Genomic DNA, 19,968 nt, shown 5'->3' with positions numbered 1-19,968 from the left:
GCTCCTTGCTCCATCTTAATAAAAAGTTTATAGGCATATACTGAAAACAGAGAGTTATGTAGATTTTTATAGACATGTACTGCAGCATCTTCATTGAATAAAAGCATTATTTGTGGTTTTCCACATTCAAAATCAGACTCGTGTAAAGCTCCAATAACCCAAAAACAAGTAACTAAACAGGTCCTCTTTGTCCACTTTCTCAGTGGCCTCGCTATGAGTGATTGTTTCTTTGACCGGGACTCTACAGATTAATGAAGAGGCAGAACCGGAGGGTGTGAGATCAGAGGTCGCCGTCAGGGATCTCCATCGTTTCTTCTTTTTCTAGAAAGCTCTGAACTTGCTCAAAGGCCTGATGATGAGTGATTTGTTTTTGTTGAGTTTGATTGAACAGATTAATGATGAAGTGATAGAGAGAGGGCTTGACTTACCTCAACGGCGATTTCGGTTGGTGTCAGCTCTGAGACGTCTTTATAGCCAAGCTTGACTGCAATATCTGAACAATTGAAGTACAAAGAATAGGAAAGTCAAGTTACTAGCACAAGTTTCCAGATAACAAGTCTCTCGGGACATACTTTCTAAGGAAACTCTGGCGTTTGCGTTTGTGTATGCTTCACCGCGCTCATCCCAAATCGTTGAAAGACGCTTGAAAGCCTGCATGTAATTCATTCAACATCACAAACTTGAAAAGAAACGAAAAAAATGATGAATGATTTGTTTTAAGTACAACACAGTCAGGTCGGTACCACAGTGTATGCATCGCCTGAGTCATCGTGTAACAGTGGCCGTGAATCAGTTCCAACAGCAGCGATTCTATGTGCCAAGGCTTCTAGAGGCACATCTAGCCAAATGCTGACTCCTCTGTTCATATACTTCCTGATAATATCATCAGATAGATTACCAAATGAACTCGGAAGAGACCTGAGTTTCGTATGTTTGACTTATGAAGATAACTCACCAGTTAATGGGTCTTATAACTGCACCTCCACCAGTGGAAACAACAACTTGATACATTGAAGAGAGCTTCTTTAGTGCATCAGTCTAGACAGAAAGAAAAGTAAGATTTTTAAGCTTAAGAGAAGAGCTTGAAACATAAACCAGAGACTAAAAGAATTAGTCACAAAACTAACCTCCTTTCCTCTAAAGAAACTCTCTCCATGAAGCTCGAATATCTCTGCCACAGAAGTTCCATTCATCGCCTGCTCAATAAGAGTGTCACTGACACACATCCACAAAACTTAAAGAGTGTTACAAATTCAGAACATCAACACGCAACACACATAAAACCCTCCTTCATCGCATATTAACACAACTCAGAAGCAGCATAGCATATACATACCAGTCAAAGAAGGAATAACCGAGCACTTTAGACATTAACTTCCCCACGGTTGTTTTCCCAGAACCCATCATCCCTGTACTCATCCATTAATCAATCAAATTACAAGTAAGTATTAAGAACTAACCATATGCAAACCAAAGAAAGAATCAGACAAAGAAACTGACCAACAAGGTACATAGAACGTCCATTTAAATACGGTCTAACCTCTTCTGCTTTTCTCTGTTACAGAGGAAATTAACACAAATCTAACAGAGAAGATGCTATGTAGCCGATGCTTTGATGTTATACAAAGGTTTATTAATTACTTGCCTTGAGAATAAGATCTTGAACACTTCCCGCCTCCAACAATGCTACAAAAAACAATAAAAAAGATAGAATGAGATTTCCTTTATTTGAGACACTCAAAAGCTATCCAGATGTTTCCAGAAAAACCTGAAGAGTTGTTGTCAGAACACGAAACCTCAGAAGAAACAGATCTCCGTTGATCATTTCTTCTGTCAGGTTGCAAATGAGCCAAAGCAACAAGACCTCTGAACCTTTTCTCTTCCTTAACTCGCTGAGAATACCGCAACGAACCAAGCGGCTTCCCCTCAAACTTTCTGCAATCAACCCATGAAGGGTACTGAACCCTCTGAGCAATAGCTGCTTCCATATGTAATACACAAAGTACTCCAAATCCCTGCAAAAAAGCAATATCAACTGGGTTTCAGCTTTCTTTGCAACTACCAAAACCTAGAGAGTATCACTGTGACCATTTCTTCCAAATAATCGATATGAAAGGAGGAGACTTTAGTTATAATTAAGGACAAGTATTGCTCTACAGACATCAATATCACCAAAACCCTAGCTAAATTATTGTCTTCAATTAAAGGAAGATTCTTTCTTTTTTTAAAGCAAAAAGAAATCGATAAGGCTGTGGCGAAACCAATGGTCGATAAACAAAAGAGAATGGTTACACAGTCAGAGTGTAACCAGAAAATTTGAACTTTCTAGGAACAAAAAATGATTATTCAAATCAAATTGAGTAACGAAAGGGAAAAATAATGAGACTTTCTCAAACAAAACATATAAAAAGATCATAATTTTTTAGTTAGCCTTAGGAAACTCCATTACAGAACATAAAATTACAACCGTTCAGAATCGAGAAGAATCAAAGGAAACAAAAGGGTTTCTCACCTGAAATTCTCTCTCGCTAGCAGAGGCGAACCTCTCTCAGATTTAAGTTTTTTTTTGTTTAATTAAATACAAGTGACTAATCCATTTGGGTGGACGAATAATTAAATTCAGAATAAAGATGAGGGGGTTGGTGAAACCAGAAATGGTGCTGGCCTTTAAGCGTCTCATGAGTTGTTTTGACCACAAACATGTTTTTTTTTCTTAATTATCATATAAGGCTTTAGTCCAGACCATGTAATTTTCTCATCTCTAAAATCACATCACGTAATATTAACTTAGCACAAACATGCATTTGATATTATTCATATGTACATGCTACCTACTAACTAGTTACTCATGAGTTTATATTTTTCCTTATAAGATTATATAAGTATTGTATCCGGTATTCAGGTATCCAAATATCAAATATTTCTGAATTTTTTAAAAATATCATCTATATTACTAAAACTGAAATAATAATTTAAAAATATATTTATTTAAAAACATGAATAGCAGTATATAAAAACTATAATAGATACCAGTATATTTAAAAAATAATGGACTTATGTTATTAAAAAAATTAAAAATACATTATATTATGAGAAATTATATATTTGGGTCCGTTTTAAAATATACGAAAATGAGCTAATCTAATTACCTAAAAACATCTTTTGTCTAAAATAATCTATAAAAATAAATCAATTTAATATCATGTTTCGAATCAAAATAATAATTTAAAGTTGATTTATATCAAAAATTTATTCAAAAATATACATATATTCAAAAAATTACTAAAATATTTTTCAATAACTATTATTAAAAAATGTTTTCAATATATATATATATATATATATATCAGTAAACACAATACAAAGTCGAATTTCATATACCACTTAAATAATGATTTTTATATTTGACATTAAGTTTTTTAAAATATAATATATGTGAGTATTTATATGATGGTACGTATAAAATACTATTAACTATATATTACTTATACGGTGGTACATATAAAATATGATTAATTATATGATGATACATATATAATATATAATAGTGACTAGAGGTGGGTGTTCGAATACTCATTCGGGTTCGATTCAGGTAAGTTTAGGTTTCGATTTTCTGGGATCAAAGATTTTAGTCTCATTCAGATATTTCTAAATTCTTGTTCGGATTCGATTCATATCTTTGCAGATTCGGTTCGGGTTCGGATAACCCATTTTATTTATTTTTAAAATTTTAAATTCATTAGATATTTTAAATTTCTGAAATCTATAAACAAAATAATATATTACATATAATTTTGGAGAAATTACCAAAAATACTATTTTCATAGTACCACTTTTCATGTTTACACTAACCACTTTTACCACCACTTTCAATGAAGGGTTTAGATTTGAAGGTTTAAGATTTAGGGTTTAGATTTGATGTTTTAGGGTTTAGGGTATATAGTTTAGGGCTTAGAGTTGAAGATTTAAGGTTTATAATTGATGATTTAAGGTTTATAATTGAGGTTTTAGGGTTTAAGGTTTAGAGTATTGAATTTAGGGTATATAGTTTAGGGTTTAGGATTTATTGTTGAGGATTTAGGGTTTAGGGTTTAGAGTTGGAGGTTTAGGATTTAGAGTTTATAATTAGAATTTTGAAAAGCATATAAAAACAAAGATATAAGAACCTTAAACCTTTTAATAAATAAGGTATTTTTGAAAATGTGTATTTAGTGGTGGTAAAGATGAATAGTGGTACCTTAAAAGTGGTATTTTTGAAAATTCCCCATAATTTTGAATAACATATGTCAGAATACCTAAATTTAATATATAAATTTGTTTTATTTAAATATTTGGATAGAGAATCAATAATTATTTTAAGTATTTTTGATGTTTTGAGTATATTTTGACTATTTTAGATATTTACTTTTGACTTTTTCTATATATTTTCAAGTATTTAAACCAACTTAAAAGTACCATTAATATGGATGGCTTTATATACATTAAATTTAAAAATAATTAGTTTTTGATGTTGTCAAAAAAAAATTTACAAATAATTAATATATATAGTATATAAATCTATTTCAGATTCGCGTTTCTGAAATACTTTGGTTCGGATCGGGTTCGATTTCGGTTTTCGAAATACCAAAATTTTGAATAATTTGGATATTTAATTAATTTTGGTTCGGAAAAGTACGTGAAGAAATTTTTAAATATTTTTAAATATTTTAAAATATTTAAAATATTTTGATGGAAAATAAAGTTGACTTTCCAAAATAAATCTACAATTAGTGAGTATAAATTTTTAAAATTATTTATTATTTACAGATTTTTCCATCAAATATTTAAAACATGTAACAATTACAAACGGATTAATAATTTTATCAACAAAAAACATCTTGCCTTTCAAAATATAGATGGAGATATTAATATATATAATATTAAGAAGTCTTTAAATAAATAAAAATTTGTATAAGTAATATATATATATATATATATATAATCAGTTATCCTATATATTAAATGTATTAATATAAAAAATATCTACTTGATAATCGTAATTCATTCAAAAGCTATATTTACCATTTAAACAATAAGTTTGCAGCATTTAATTCATAACCATAAATAATATTGTTACCATAATTCTAGATCTCTATAGTTTTCTGAATATCCTAATTTATTCTACCAACAATTTTTTTTTATAATGTAAATTCATCGATTACATATTTCTTATAATTATGGAAGTGCACTTTGTGATGGAGTTGTATTCGTTTTCTTTGTATATTAATAGATTTGTGTTCATGTAGCAAGCTTTTTGATATAATTATTTAATTTGGACACTACACTAATAAGAAAGTCAATGAGCCAGCGAAAACCATTTTGGGGTTTAGGAAACTTCTCACTCTATCGGTGTTAAGCATCAAGACCTCAACTCAGTAAATTCTCTATTTGTTATAAAATATGAAAATTACTTTTTGAAAATAGTCGACTTTAGACTCTCAATGTACTTTCATTCAGGTTTTTTTGTATTTGCTTTCTATGAATGTTCGATTTATGTAACATCAATGATTGAGTTTGACATTCAATTTTTTCAAACTTTTGCAGGTTTTTATACATGTTATCAGTAGCGTCTATATTATATGTAGCTCTAATCATATGTAATACTTTTTTCTGCTACTGGTAAGAAAGATTTATTGTTCTATTTATGTGTCAATTAGGTAGTCGTTGGTGTTAAATTTGGCCTATCATTTTTATATAATTGGTTTCACTCCATTTTTTATTTGATAGATATCCCAATATAAATTTAACACACATAACATACTTTTATAAATTTTATATACATATACAAATTATAAATAAAATTATAAATTTGTTATATAAATATCTTTTCACTGAAAATAATTCTGCGCTTTTAAATGTAATTAGTATTAAAACGGATTAGTTACGAATTCTGTCTTCTCAATATTTTATATGCACATCCAAAAGTAACTAAAAAGTATAAAACAAGAATTGGGAAAGAGGTTGGTAGCTATCTATTCCAACAACAGGTCTATTACACTACTGAAAAGTTGGTGGTCGATGTTTCCGTCTTCAATGTTAGATTGGAGTTTGACCTTTATATTCACGTGTATATTGAATAATCAGAAAAGATTAGGTTTACAAAATATGTTCCATGAAATTTGATTTTTATTTTATTTCTTAGGACTACATGCGAAAATTAATCCAGCTGGCAGTAGGTAAAACTTTATTAAAAAAACAATGTACATCATATTATCAAAAAAGAAAATCTATATGACATGAATCTATTGAGCTTTAGTAAAGAAGATCAAGAAAAAAAATAAGACTTAGACAAAGGAAGGAACTATGTAATAGAGGATAAGATCATGAGTCACTATTGAAGGACTAGACTAGCCGTTTGATTCAACTCATAAAGACAAAAGCAACCTGATTGAACTCATAAAGACAAAAGCAACCTGCATTTTGTCTATTGAACAAGGAGGTAAGGACAAATTCATTAACGAAGTCGTCCGTGTAGGAGCATTTGTAGTAGCACCCAAAGGGAGTCTAGAACATGGTGGTCTAACTATATATATAATACATAAATCCATAGAGATAGAAAAGAGTGTATGAAGAACATATTACAAAGCATAAACTTGTATTTTGTTCTTCGGATATAATTAGAGATATAAACCGAGAGAAGCACTGTAAAAGGTTATCCATACATGTTATTCTCTTTTGCAGTTGAGTAGGGATACTTCCGTCATCTGTGTGTCCAGCTCCAAAAAGATGAGAAAGATTAAAGGGACCCTTCCAAACTACGCCTAAAAGCTTAAACATGATTTTAGCTTCTGTAGAGGGACAATGAGTTCCTATAGAGTTGCCACCTCAGTATGATGATCTCATTATCAATAGGCTAATGTTGAGAAGACGAAGGGAGAATAACATTAACTCGATCATACTTTAAAAACAAAGATAATTGTGTAAATAAAGGTTATCAGACCTTCTTTGTTACGGTTAAAACTCCTTTTGACCTTAGCAAAACTAATTAATGTCCGTCCAACGATGATGACCTTGCCGTTTGATTTTTTTCTATGCTTAGTTCTCTAATTTGTACATGTCCACGTCCTTTAACCCCATTTCTTTCTTTCTCTTGCAAAACCACGATCATCACCTCCAAAATCTATGTCCACGTTTTTTTAAGAAGTAAATGTTTTCTTTTAAAAGACGGGCTGAAATCTTGAAATGTTCGGATATGGATTCATCGATGAGCCAATTTTGGGCTGGACTTATGTGGATCGGGATTTGATGCCATATTAAATTAGATAGACTTAGAACCTAAAATCAATCGATAATATTTGGGCCGGAGATTATTTATGATCTTTTCCTACTGTCAATGTGGGAGACCTTCTCTCTAACTCTTTACCACAGCAAATGACGGCAGAAGAATCTCTGAGACTGTCAAAGTGGCAATCAGCTAGGCAATCATGGAACCAACGCCGCCTTCACTTGGGGTTACAAAACAAGACGATTTCAGATCTGCTTCCGACCGATCTCGTCATGGAGATATTCAAACGGTTACCGGTCAAAACCCTAGCGAGGCTTATTTGTGTCTCGAAGCTCTCTGCATCCATCATCCGCAGCCGAGATTTCATGAAAGTGTTCCTTACCGAGTCTTCCAACCGACCTGGTCGTCTCTTCTTCATCTTCAAGCGTTACAAAGATAGCTTCCTTTTCACGGCATCCCTTCAAACCCTAAATCCAGGTGAAGCCTCCGTAGCTATGACTCATCCTGCATTTGATGCCGAGGCAAAAAATTGTTCCTCTCTTCATGGTTTGATTTGTTATGCAACTGCTTGTGCCTCTGGGCTTAAAGTGTACAACTCCAGCACCAAGAGATCGACCACACTGCCTAAACTCGAGCTTGAAACTTCCGTCGAAAGCCACTTCTTAGGTTATGATGGTATTGGTGGTGTGTACAAAGTGTTGTGTATGACCGACCAAAGCCTGTTTTTCAGGTTTTGACCTTAGGAGACGGGAGTTCATGGAAGACCATTGACGTTAGCTTGTGCTACTACTGACACTTACGTGAAGCTGAAGGAAACTGCATTCATCATGAGATTTGATGTTAGGTCTGAAAGTTTTGAACTTATTAAATTTCCTGGCGATGATGCCAAATTTGCAGCAATGGTAAGGTACGAGGGGAAGCTAGCAATCATATCCAGGAAGATTTCAGCTGATGGTGGCATGGTTTTGTGGGTTCTTGAGGATGCTATGAAACATAAATGGTTGAAGAAGGTTTTTGTTTTGCCTAATTCGTGGACAAGTTTATTTGAGGGCCCAAGCAGAGCAGCACATATGTTTCACCGTTTCGTGGACGTCAATGATGCTGGTGAGCTTGTTTTGTCACCGTCTTTAGTGTTTATTCGACACTATGTTCTATATTATGAGCTATATTATGATCCAAAAAGAAATAGTATCAGAAAAGTCGCAGTAGAAGGAATTAAAGTTCCTAAACGTCCCGACAGCAACAGACCATTTAATCGTTACGATTCTTGTAGTGTGCGTCATCTCTTCTCTAGTCAGGTTGAGAGTCTCATGTTTCTGTAAGAATCATAAGATGATGATCGTTGCAACCTTCAAACTATGTTAAAATGTGACCTAGCCGGTCCTTTGTTAGTTGGGAAGTCCCATGATGTTTATGTTATATTTGGCTACATTTTCCCATTTTCAACAGTTTGTGTATGTTATATTTGGAGTCATTGGTTAAATTTCCCATTTGCTTGTTAAGCCTAAGAGCTTTACCTCACATAAAGGCTAAGTGATTCATGTTAGTTAACTTTGTAACACAATCCAGGACTAGGAGGCTCTATTCAATTTTAAATTCGATTTTCTTGTTTTCTATTTTAATAACTATACAAATGTAAATCTCTACATGGGTTCCAGTTTCAGTTAACAAACAAAGAACATAGAATCAATCACTGAAGAAACAACATTTACTTAGTGTATATTTAAATACGATCATCGATCGATCTTGTTGTGATCTTGTACCTATCCAAGATATATGCCAGGACTGCCAGAAAGACTGAATTTTTTTTCCTTTTCTTACCAGCTCCGTATCACTATAAATGGTGTTTAAAATGGTGTTTAAAGATTTCTTTCGTTACCAGCTCCGTATCACTATAAGTGGTGTTTAAGGATTTTCAATTTTGTTCTAAAATAAGTGATGTTATCTTAAATCTAGATAAAACTTAATGTAATTTGAAATTTGTGACCAATTACAAAAAAACTGTTTCTTTTTTTATTAGTTGAATTAATTTAATTTAATGTTATTTTATGTAATCAAAATAAAATACATAAAATTTTGTATTTTGTTAATATTGGTGCAAAAACCTTAAATACTTCTTAATATAATACAGAGGGAGTAGTAGTCACCACGTTTGTTTATTTTAATGTGAATTGAGAAGCACTCAAAACAACATCCATATTTTCTTCATTTCGTGTCCTCTTCTTACAGAAAAAAAAAGAGAGAAAACATTCCTCTCCACGCCATGGAAATACAGAAGGGAAAGCTTTCAAAGAGGAAAATCTTCGATGATTTAAGCACAAGCAGAGGAAAATCTGACTCCATTCCGCTTGATCTCATCCCAGAGATACTCAAAGATTTTCCTGTTAAAACCCTAGTAAGGTTCATCTCCGTATCCAAGCCCTGGTCATCCATCATCCGCAACCGAGATTTTGTTAAATCGTACTTGATCAAGTCGTCAACTCGTCCTCAAAGTCTCATTTTCACATTCAAGAGCAGGCGTCATGGTAAACATTTCTTCTTCTCATCAAGTCAACACCAAGATGGAGATGAATCATCATTATCTTCTGTAGCAACTTACCATATGACATGTCATTCTCAACCGTACACAGCCATTACTCCATCTGTCCACGGTTTGATTTGCTATGGACCTCCTTCTAAGCTCATGGTATACAACCCTAGCACTAGACGGTCCATTGCTTTGCCTAATGTCGATGCTCACAGGATACGTATGTACCACTACTTGGGTTATGATCCCATCGATGGTGATTACAAAATGTTGTGTATGAGTAGAGGCATGCATGCTCGTAGGGGACGTGGCTTGGCCCACAAGATACAAGTTTTGACATTGGGAGATGGGAGTTCGTGGAGGATGATTGAAAACTGTCCACCTCCTCACTCTCCTGAGTCTCCTCATATATGTATAGATGGGGTTTTATACTATGGAGCTTATCTTGACTTAGGTTCACGTAAACTTACTAAAGATCATGCAGTCATGAGTTTTGATGTTAGGTCTGAAAAGTTTGAACTTATCAGATTACCACCAGGAAGAGCAACACAATTTACAAGGATGATAAGATACAATGGGAAAGTTGCTCTCATGCTTTCTGATAGGTTTCGTAGTTACCCTGGTCGAATCGAAATGTGGGTTTTAGAAGATGCTGCCAAACATGAATGGTCCAATCAGAATTTCGTTTTGCCTCACTTAGCTGACCGGAACACCATGTTTCAAGTGTTTTGTGCCATTGATGACGATGCTGACGAGTTTGTTTTGGCACCAGAGACTTTACGCGCACCGCCGTTCTATGTTTTCTATTATGATGCCAAGAAAAAAAGCATGAGAAGAGTTGACATTGAAGGAATCATAGAACGGGATATTCAGTTTTGGGATGTGGATTCGAATCGACGTACAATCTCTATCTTCCCTGGTCAGGTTGAGAATCTTATGTTTCTCTAAGAGAATCTTCACAAGAGTTTCATGATCACCAACATTGAAATGATTGTTTCTTTAGTAGGATCACGGACTGTTTTCTCTTAACTCGTTTTCATCTTCAGCGACCTACTCCATCTTTTATTCTTTCATTGCGGTTACTTGGGAGGGTTCAATAATCATAGTCTTTATTTGTGACACTTTATTTTATTTTTTATAACAGCTTGTGACACTTTATTTATAATTATTGTCTACTCTTGTTCTCTGCTTGCTACGGTAATTTTGTTTTCTGAATTTCTCATTTGTCCCTTAGCTTCACATAAAGCTTAGGGGTTCATATTGAGTTGCTTCTGAAACACAGTCCAGCAATAGATTCATTTATAAGTTTTAAACATTTTCTGCTTCTCTATAAAATGAATAGAAATTGCAGTACATATACAATTATAAGTGCATAATTTGCACGGAAGGAAAACTGCCGCTGATATGGTTTTTCATAACGGCTATCTTATCCCTATAGTTTACATAACACAACTACACTATTTAAAACCTCTACATTCTTATCAATACACTTATTTTTAAATTCAACCATTTCATATCTCTCAATTTCTTTGGTTTCTCCGTCACAATCATCTACCATATCTCTCAATCTATTTAGTTTTTCAGTCGTAATCATTTTCAGCTCTTTTAATACCACATGTATTCTCTTGACCAGTCTGTCCTTCTCTCGCATGTCTCCCGTCCTACTGTTGTGACCACATCTCTGCCGCACCGGAGTGCTGCCGTATTCGCGTCTTCTTTTCTCGCTGTCGTGTCTACCTCTTGTCTTCTCACCGCCGTCACATTTCCATCGTTCAATTGTAGGCGCACGAGGTGAAGCTTAGGCGAGAGGATTGAATCGAGTGAAACAGTCTTCAGTAAGCGATCAATTCGTCCATTTCGGGCTGGATCGAGTGCTGCAGTGCGAGCATGATGAATCAAGCGGTTGGGTCTTCTCGGTTCGATTGATGCAAGCTCACGAAAAATATGAAGGAATTGAGCTTGTGTGCTCGTAAAAAGAGCTAGAAAATCTATGTCTCGTAGTCCAGTAGATTACATCTCATAATTTTTATTTTTTTTAACTCTTTATTTTATTAATGATGATTTGCATCTATTACATCATTGAAGAAGAATACGAAATGAGAAACTAATGGACTTACGCACCAGAAACGAACAAAAACAACGTCAATAACGACACATTAGGAATAACAAACTAGTCTTGTTTTGAAATAAGATAATTTAGGTGTTCCGGTTGCAGCAGTAGCAGACGAATTTCTAATATCTTCAAACAAAACAAGAGAATAATTCTCATAGTGTAGACAAATTTTCTTCTCCAATTGCCTAGTTTGTAAAGATTCTCTTAGAGAACAAAACAAGACTGAGACGATTGTAAAGTTTCTTCTTCAATTGCCCGCTAAGCCCGTAAACAAGAGAACAAAACAAGAGAATAATTCTCATAATTCTTGTTAGACATGTCAATTAGGATCGAAGCCCGCAGCCCGAATCTGCATGGCTCTAAAAACTGCCGGGCTTAAACTTAGTTTTATAAGCCCAAAAACAGAGCATTTCAAGTTAAGCCCATTTGGACTTTGGATATATTGAGTTTAAGTCCGTCTAGGTTAGGGTCGGTCCAAAAATTCGAAATTTTGTATTTTACTTTAAATATTATCATTCTTGTAATCAAAACATTTATTAGTATTACATATTATTTTAATATTTAAAATACTTCAAACTCTATTAAAAATATAAAAATTGTTAATGCACCTTATTGTTTGATCATTACAAATGTAACATTTATATTTTGAAAATGTAACTTCTTTTTTTATAATATAGTTTTTTCAATATACAAAGTATGAAACGTTTGATCATGTTTATCATAAATTTTGTTCTCTTATATGTTTAGTTTAAATTTATATTTGATTATTTAAATCTTATTAAATTTGGTTAGTTTATAATATGTTTTTAAAGCATACGAAAAAGTAAAATATTTTTGATAAAGAAGAAAAGTTGAAAACCACTACATTTTTTTAAAAGTTAAAACTAATTTTTTAAATAAAATTCATATGTATTAAAACGGTAAAAATGACAATGACAAATTATTTTTCAGAAAAGCCAAAAAGCCCTATAGTCTTATAAGGCCGAGGCTGGGCTTTGAATTCTAGGTCCAAAATATTTCCGGACTGAGCCGAGCTCAAATATTTACGGACTTAGCGGGTTTGGACCGGGTCGGACCGGACCAGCCATGTCACCCCTAATTCTTGTCTAGAAAAAATAGAGATATATAATTTAGCCGGCTAAAAAAATATTTGTTTCTTATTTATTTTTCATTTATTTTTTTATTTAATTTTGGAAAATGTTAGTTTAACTTTTTTATTTTTTATTTTGTAACAATGTAAGCTTCTTAACAATGCAAGCTTAACTTATATTGTTGAAAATGTTAGTTTACAAAAAAAGAAAAATGTGATTTTTTGGATCCTTTACAAATTAGCATGTTTTTATTGTGATTTAACTGGATATTTTATAGGGAAAATTGTCAAATATAACTCACAACTTGATTTCAAATGCAAAAGTATACCCAAACTTGAATCAAATGCAGAAGTAACTTAAAAGACTATTGAAATTACAACCAACCCCTTATGACCAAACAAAAAAAACAGTTTTTTTTTTACGTTTTTAGCCCCAATAAGTCGTCCATTATAGTTAATCTTAAAAATAATTTATAAATTTTTTTAAAAAATATTTTGATAAGTGAAAAATTGAAATCATGTAATTAAGATATGTTAAAAGTGTTATAAATTAAAATATAACAAAGTGAATTGTTTTCAACATAGATGAGTGAAAGTAGTGAGTCATGATATTCTTTGGTTTAGGTTTTGCCAACATATGTTGTAGTATTGTATGTGTTCTTAGGGTTAGATTTTGGAAAGCATAAAAATATTTTTGAAAAATATGAAATTTACCCAAATGTGTTTATTTATGTGTATAGTAAACACTAAGCAAGTTTAATTTGATTTTATAACTTATTTAGTTTGTTAATTTTAGTCAATTTAGTTTAGGGGTTAAATTTAGGGTCTGGACGACTTACAAGTAAGTCTTCTAGACGACTAGACGACTTACAAGTAAGTCTTCTAGACGACTAGACGACTAACAAGTAAGTCTTCTAGACGACTTACAAGTAAGTCTTCTATACGACTGGACGACTTACAAGTAAGTCTTCTGGTATAGTTGATCTTAAAAATAATTTATAAAATTTATAAAAAAATATTTTGATAAATGAAAAATTGAAATCATGTAATTAACATATGTTATAAGTGATATAAATTAAGATACAATAAAAGTGATTGTTTTCAACATAGATGAGTGAAAGTATTTAGTTTCCCGCTAAAAATATTTAGTTTCCCGCTAAAAATATTTGAGTTTCCCGCTAAAAATATTGAAGTCTTCTGGACGACTTACAAGTAAGTCGTCTAGGAAGTCTTCTATTCAGAAGACTTACTTGAAAGTCTTTTGAATCTAAAATATTTAACCTAATTGGATTTTTTGTCTTCCTATATAAAGAAAAATTTACACATTCTCTCTCCTCCTCTCAAATGGCTGCAACAAAAATGTAATGTTCATCATTCTAAAACTCTCAAACCTCTCTCTAATCTCTTTGAACTTATAAACACCAAGCTTATATCAATTGATTGTTTTTGTCTCATGTCTTTCTCACTAATTTATCTTGTTTTTGCAGGTTTTTCATCACATGATTCTCATCTTCCACTCATTTAAAGGTAGATCTATTAATTTTAGAAATGTATTTTTATGTCTCATTTTTCTTCATTTTGTAACTTCTTGTTGCATAAAGTTCTTACCTTTTTCCTCAGACTAATACTCTCCAAAGCCACTCTAATCTCTTAAACTTGAAAACACCAAACTTTATATGAATTTTTCAGTTTTGTCTCATGTCTTTCTGAATAATCTATCTTTTTTTGCGGGTTATTAATCAGATGGTTCTCAACTTCCACTTGGATATGTACGTTGTGTGTTCTATATAAGTATGTTTATCTAATCTTCCACTCATTTTCTATGTTTTTAAGCCATTTGAACGTTTTTGGATGTGCAGATTTTTCAGATCTGGATATGCAGGTTTTTCAGATCTGGAAGACTTCTGGGACGACTTCCAGGAGGTCCAGACGACTTCCAGGAGGTCCAGACGACTTCCAGGAGGTCCAAGCGACTTAAAGGAGGTCCAGACGACTTTCAGGAGGTCCAGAAGACTTCCAGAAAGTCCAGACGACTTCCAGGAAGTCCAGGCGACTTACAGGAAGTCCAGACGACTTACAGGAAGTCCAGACGACTTCCAGGAAGTCCTCTGGATCTCCTGGAAGTCCTCTGGACCTCCTGAAAGTCGTCTGGACCTCCTTTAAGTCGCTTGGACCTCCTGGAAGTCGTCTGGACCTCCTGGAAGTCGTCTGGACCTCCTGGAAGTCGTCTGGATTTCCTAGAAGTCGTCTAGACCTCATGGAAGTCGTCTGGATGTCCTGGAAGTCTTCTGGACGTCCTGGAAGTCGTCTGGACCTCCTAGAAGACTTCTGAAGAAGTTTTCTTCCATATTAAGTGGAGTCTAAGCTTGTCTTTGTAGAGAAATGATATATAATAGTTTGTTTGTGGTATGTTTTGTGATTTACATGTGTACTTCCTTAGTTGTGACATTTTTGTAAAATCATTAATAATGTTTCCCAAGATGTAATATATGTAATAAATAAGAATGTTGGTAGCCTCATACTGATACAACATTTTAAGAAGCATTTTAACCATTGTTCCAACTCATAACAATAATCATCATTGGTTTCTATAACAAAAATACTTAAGAGATGGAAAAAAATAATAGTAACTAGTCAAAGCATAACACATTTTTTACAAGTTTGTGTTGAAAATGTTTTTTTTGTAGAAGACTTACGAGTAAGTCGTCTGGTAAATCTTTTGTGTATAAGACTTATCAGACGACTTACTGGTAAGTCTTCTGTAATTGTTAAATCTTCAGACTTGTATTGTTTTATACACAACATCTGAATGCTTTTATTCTCCATATAATGCATGTATCTAACGTGTTATCTGCAAAAATTCAAAATAAAACACATTAACAAAGATAGAACATGTATGAGTTAAATATCTGACACAATTCGGTCAAATACAAAACTAACCCGTTTATCCCAGACGACTAGAGTTTAGAGTTTTTTTTTTAACAAACAAAACTAGACGACTTACAAGTAAGTCATCCAGTTTGACCAGAAGACTTACCCTTAAGTCTTCCACAGCCAGAAGACTTACGGGTAAGTCTTCTACAGCCAGAAGACTTACTTGTAAGTCTTCTACAGCCAGAAGATCTGGGAAAAAATTCAATTTCATACCTTAAATTAGTGAGATGACTTCTTTAACACACATAAGTCTTTTCCAACCACATAGAACCTCAAACGAAAGTAACCCACCAAGAATCATAAGCTTGAATGAATCTATCAACCATAAAAAAAATTATAATAAAAAACTTAGAGTTTTTTTGGATGAATATGGAGACAAAGTGAAAGAAATGTTGTTTTTAGTTTATAACAATTGGGAAAAAGAGAGTGTAAATCGATTTGAGATGCATTTGAGAGCTTCAAATTGGTTGTTCATGGTGGTTAGGGTATTGATGGCAATGGTAATCTTGTAAATACTTGAAGATGATGAGGTTGAGAGAGTAAAAATGTCACTTTCGAAAAAAAAAAAAAAAAAATTAATGGCAGTTTCGTGAATAATGTGAACCTGTAGGGTGAAGAGGACAAAAGAAAAATTCAAAAAAAGCATAGGTTAGTTTTATATTTGACTTTGAGTTTTGAGTCAATTTTGCAAAAAGCCCTATTTTATATGTTAGCTGATATTTAGATCTAAAGTTACCAGTTATACAAATAGCTTATATATCATTTTTAATTTAGTATTGTTATATTCTGATTTATCAGGATACTTTATATTTTAGCTGGTATTTAATTTATAATTACTGGCTATTCTGATTAGTTTATGATGTTGTTTTGTATCGGCAAACAAAAAATTAACTCTCTAATAAATCATAAAACATATGATTAGATTTATATGATGAGCTTGTAACTGAGACCATTTTACAAACTGTCAGTCACAAGCTGATATCACAGATAGTATGACAATGAAGATTTTTAGACTTCATAACGTCCATAAGATAGTTCTGAATTTTGTAACAACCTATTCTCTGAAATAACGTCCGTAGCTTTAAATAGAATACCATTTATAAAAAATAATATGTGAAAGTATCTTTATATGAAACCTTTTACAAATATTTCTAAGAAAATAATTATAAAAAAGAATTAAGTACTATTTTCGAATTTCTTAAAAAATGTTGCTATATTTATATTTTTATTATTTTAATTTTATATTTTATAAATTCAATATAGTGATGATGTATAAGTTATTACCTTATTTGAAAATTTTTATCAAAATTTAAAATCAACATTCATATATATATATATATATACATATATATATTTTCTAAAAAAGTTAAAAACGGCTCTAAAGATTTGAGATTGAGTGCGAGATATAATTGTTATGACAACACTGTGATTGATTGGTGAATGAATTACCTAACAATTTCCTCAGTTTTAATCTTCAAACTACATTGTTTCACTACAAACGACCCTTTCAGTTAACCATAGAGGATTATGGATTGACTGGCAAATAGTAAGGTTTTTTTTTCCTCTTTAAAATAGTAAGTTTTTTTTTTACGTAAAATAGTAAGGTTTATCAAAAGAAGTTTAGAACAAAAAATAGTATAAAGTTTGTACCATCAGCCATATGACCAAACTCATTCACTACAAAATTCATATAACTTAAATTGCCGCAAATATTCGGAAACTCACTAGCAGTCTAACATCTACCTGTTATATATTGTCTTTGCTCTTTCATCTAAAATTTTATAAGAATATGGACGACCGACGACAACTGGTTGGTTCTTGTCCTTATCTATCGAGATGGCCCCTCAAACTTTGTGGTCAAAACCACTTATAGGTGGGCTAGTGGTAGGACAGATTTCGGGTTAAGGGTAAGATTTCCAATACTCCCAGGTTCGAATCCCCGCAGCTGCAAACACTTTTAAGTAGCCACACGGATATGAGTCCATTACTTAGGACTCATTTGAATATCCGGGAGAGGATCTATCCGTGGGTTGCATCTCCCACCCGGAAGTTAGGCTTGGTTCCATTAGTGGTCCGGGTTTAACCCTTTTTTTTAGCCCAAAAAAAAAACTTTGTGGTCAAGAATGTGCGATGCCATTTCTAATTGACTCGTAATATTTTAGATTGTACATTAGACACCTACTCACTTTAACAATTCGATATTGTGAATCATGGATGACGTTAGCTTATCAATTTTTAATGACAGTTCTTGCAAATATTGCATATTTTTGAGCAACAAAAAATAATATATATTTAAATTGATATTCGTACTATACGGACACAAACAATTCTGCACAACCAGCAAATCACAATTTCCAAAATTCAGTCAATCAAGTTTTTCTGAAACTATTTTCCCATCAAACTAAATATTTACTGCTATAGAAATTTAGCCATATTGATTTTTTTTTGGTAAACAAAAAAATGATTTCACCTCTTTGCCGGGAACTCAAGCATTGTAAATAGTTCCTCCTAACGTGACTTGAACTCGGATATCGGAAATTACAGCTGTAACTTTTTTACCATTAGGTCAATTCAACGTTGGTTTTAACTATTTTTTTACAAGTTTGATAACTAGCTATAGAAGATTAGCTAGAAAGCACATTCAAGCAAACACTTGTTGAATTGACAGTGCTAGAGATGTGGAATAGATCGGTTGTGGATCCAGGTTCAAAACACAGTGTACTGATTATAGACAAATCTATATACGAAGCGCGCTAAATGGGCAAGTCCGATTTTTTTTTGGCAAGTCCGATTTTGTTTGGGATGAAAAGAAAATTACGCCATTGAAGCAGTGGGCATCACAAATAACTTAAAATCTGAAGTCAAAATTGATCCGGAGGAAAGTCATCATGTGACCGTTTGGACATCGACGATCTATTTAGATATAGACACCTCATTTGACACCTCTAATATATTATTGGACCCGGGGACAAACCACTTGATCATGTTTCTTTTTTTTCTTTTTCTAACCACTTGATCATGGTTATATTTGTGTTTGGTCATAATTGGTCGTAGTTTTATTTGAGTTTGAACCATCAAAGTCCATATGATAAAATATCCACTTGGACAAACTGAACTGGACGTGGATATCCCATGGCATCTCTGGACGGACTAGATTCATCGACTGATATGAGGAATTTGATATCAACGTACGGGTTGAGCTCAATGAGGAACAACAATAATAAAATGTAACATTCTGATATTTGTAATATGGTGGAGTTTGTGGAAAGTCTTAAAAATTGATTTTACTTATAACTATATCACTAAAATATATTTATCTTTTTGATAACTTGTCCAAGTAAAATTTTAAAGCTAAGAATTATTTATCCTTATTATTTTTCGATATTGAAAATTATTTTTCGATATCGTTTGAGTGAGAAAAAACACTAAAAATATGATTACAAAACCAGTAAATAATTTTTTTGAGATCTATAAAATTAACACAACAGCCGTTAATTATGATGGCTCCATAGCCCGAGAGAGGTGTGAGAATCTGATGATGGTCAGGAAGTTACATATAATTTCTCATAAAAAATCACAACATTTTCTCAATACAACAAATTTGAATTTATTGAATAGTCACATGTATGTGAGTTTAATATAACATGATATATGAACCAAATGAAATTCATAACTAATTCAGTTACAATGTATATGACTTTGGTTTCTAGTACGTAGAATATTAGATTTTTACCTCAAATATAAGCAAGCCTAAATTAATACAATTAAGTAAAAGAAAAAAATTGATTTTGGTTTTGTCCACCATATTAACCGAGAAGTTTCTTCAGATGACATGCTGTCTACTAGGCACAGCTCTTCTCGGAGATTTGAAATTTATAGCGAATGAGTCAACGTGACTATGTCCAACATGCGAGACCAACAAGGCAACAATCGTTTATTTATGGAGATATTCAATATGGCATCACATTTTTCTTTACAAAACTCTCGTAACGGATGCTATACTGATCTTTCAATCATGTAAAAGTAGATATTTTATTGTA

The 19,968-nt window shown here is 32.6% G+C and overlaps 3 protein-coding genes across 3 annotated transcripts; 2 read left to right on the top strand and 1 right to left on the bottom strand.

Moving 5' to 3' along the window:
• Positions 1-15: 15 nt before the first annotated feature.
• LOC108837670 (shikimate kinase 1, chloroplastic) lies at positions 16-2,667 on the bottom strand. Its single transcript, XM_057007728.1, has 11 exons — positions 2,513-2,667; positions 1,769-2,015; positions 1,646-1,686; positions 1,501-1,555; positions 1,337-1,409; positions 1,128-1,215; positions 956-1,038; positions 744-873; positions 573-651; positions 429-493; positions 16-349 (listed from the first exon to the last, which is right to left on the bottom strand). Exons 2-11 carry the CDS (start codon positions 1,986-1,988, stop codon positions 281-283), a joined length of 903 nt encoding a protein of 300 aa, XP_056863708.1. The 5' UTR covers positions 1,989-2,015; positions 2,513-2,667; the 3' UTR covers positions 16-280.
• Positions 2,668-7,344: 4,677 nt separating this feature from the next.
• On the top strand, positions 7,345-8,033 carry LOC108852741 (putative F-box protein At5g44220). The gene has a single exon (XM_018626231.2). It carries the CDS (start codon positions 7,411-7,413, stop codon positions 7,999-8,001), a length of 591 nt encoding a protein of 196 aa, XP_018481733.2. The 5' UTR covers positions 7,345-7,410; the 3' UTR covers positions 8,002-8,033.
• A 1,494-nt stretch (positions 8,034-9,527) lies between these two features.
• LOC108853602 (F-box protein At2g21930) lies at positions 9,528-10,739 on the top strand. The gene has a single exon (XM_018627012.1). The coding sequence runs from the start codon at positions 9,528-9,530 to the stop codon at positions 10,737-10,739; it is 1,212 nt and encodes a 403-aa protein (XP_018482514.1).
• The last annotated feature ends 9,229 nt before the right edge of the window (positions 10,740-19,968 follow it).

This window comes from Raphanus sativus, chromosome 4 (assembly GCF_000801105.2).
Source record: "Raphanus sativus cultivar WK10039 chromosome 4, ASM80110v3, whole genome shotgun sequence".
In the NCBI taxonomy this organism is placed as follows: Eukaryota; Viridiplantae; Streptophyta; class Magnoliopsida; order Brassicales; family Brassicaceae; genus Raphanus; species Raphanus sativus.
Note: the sequence above shows the minus strand (reverse complement) of the source record. Positions and strands in the feature narration are given on the sequence as shown.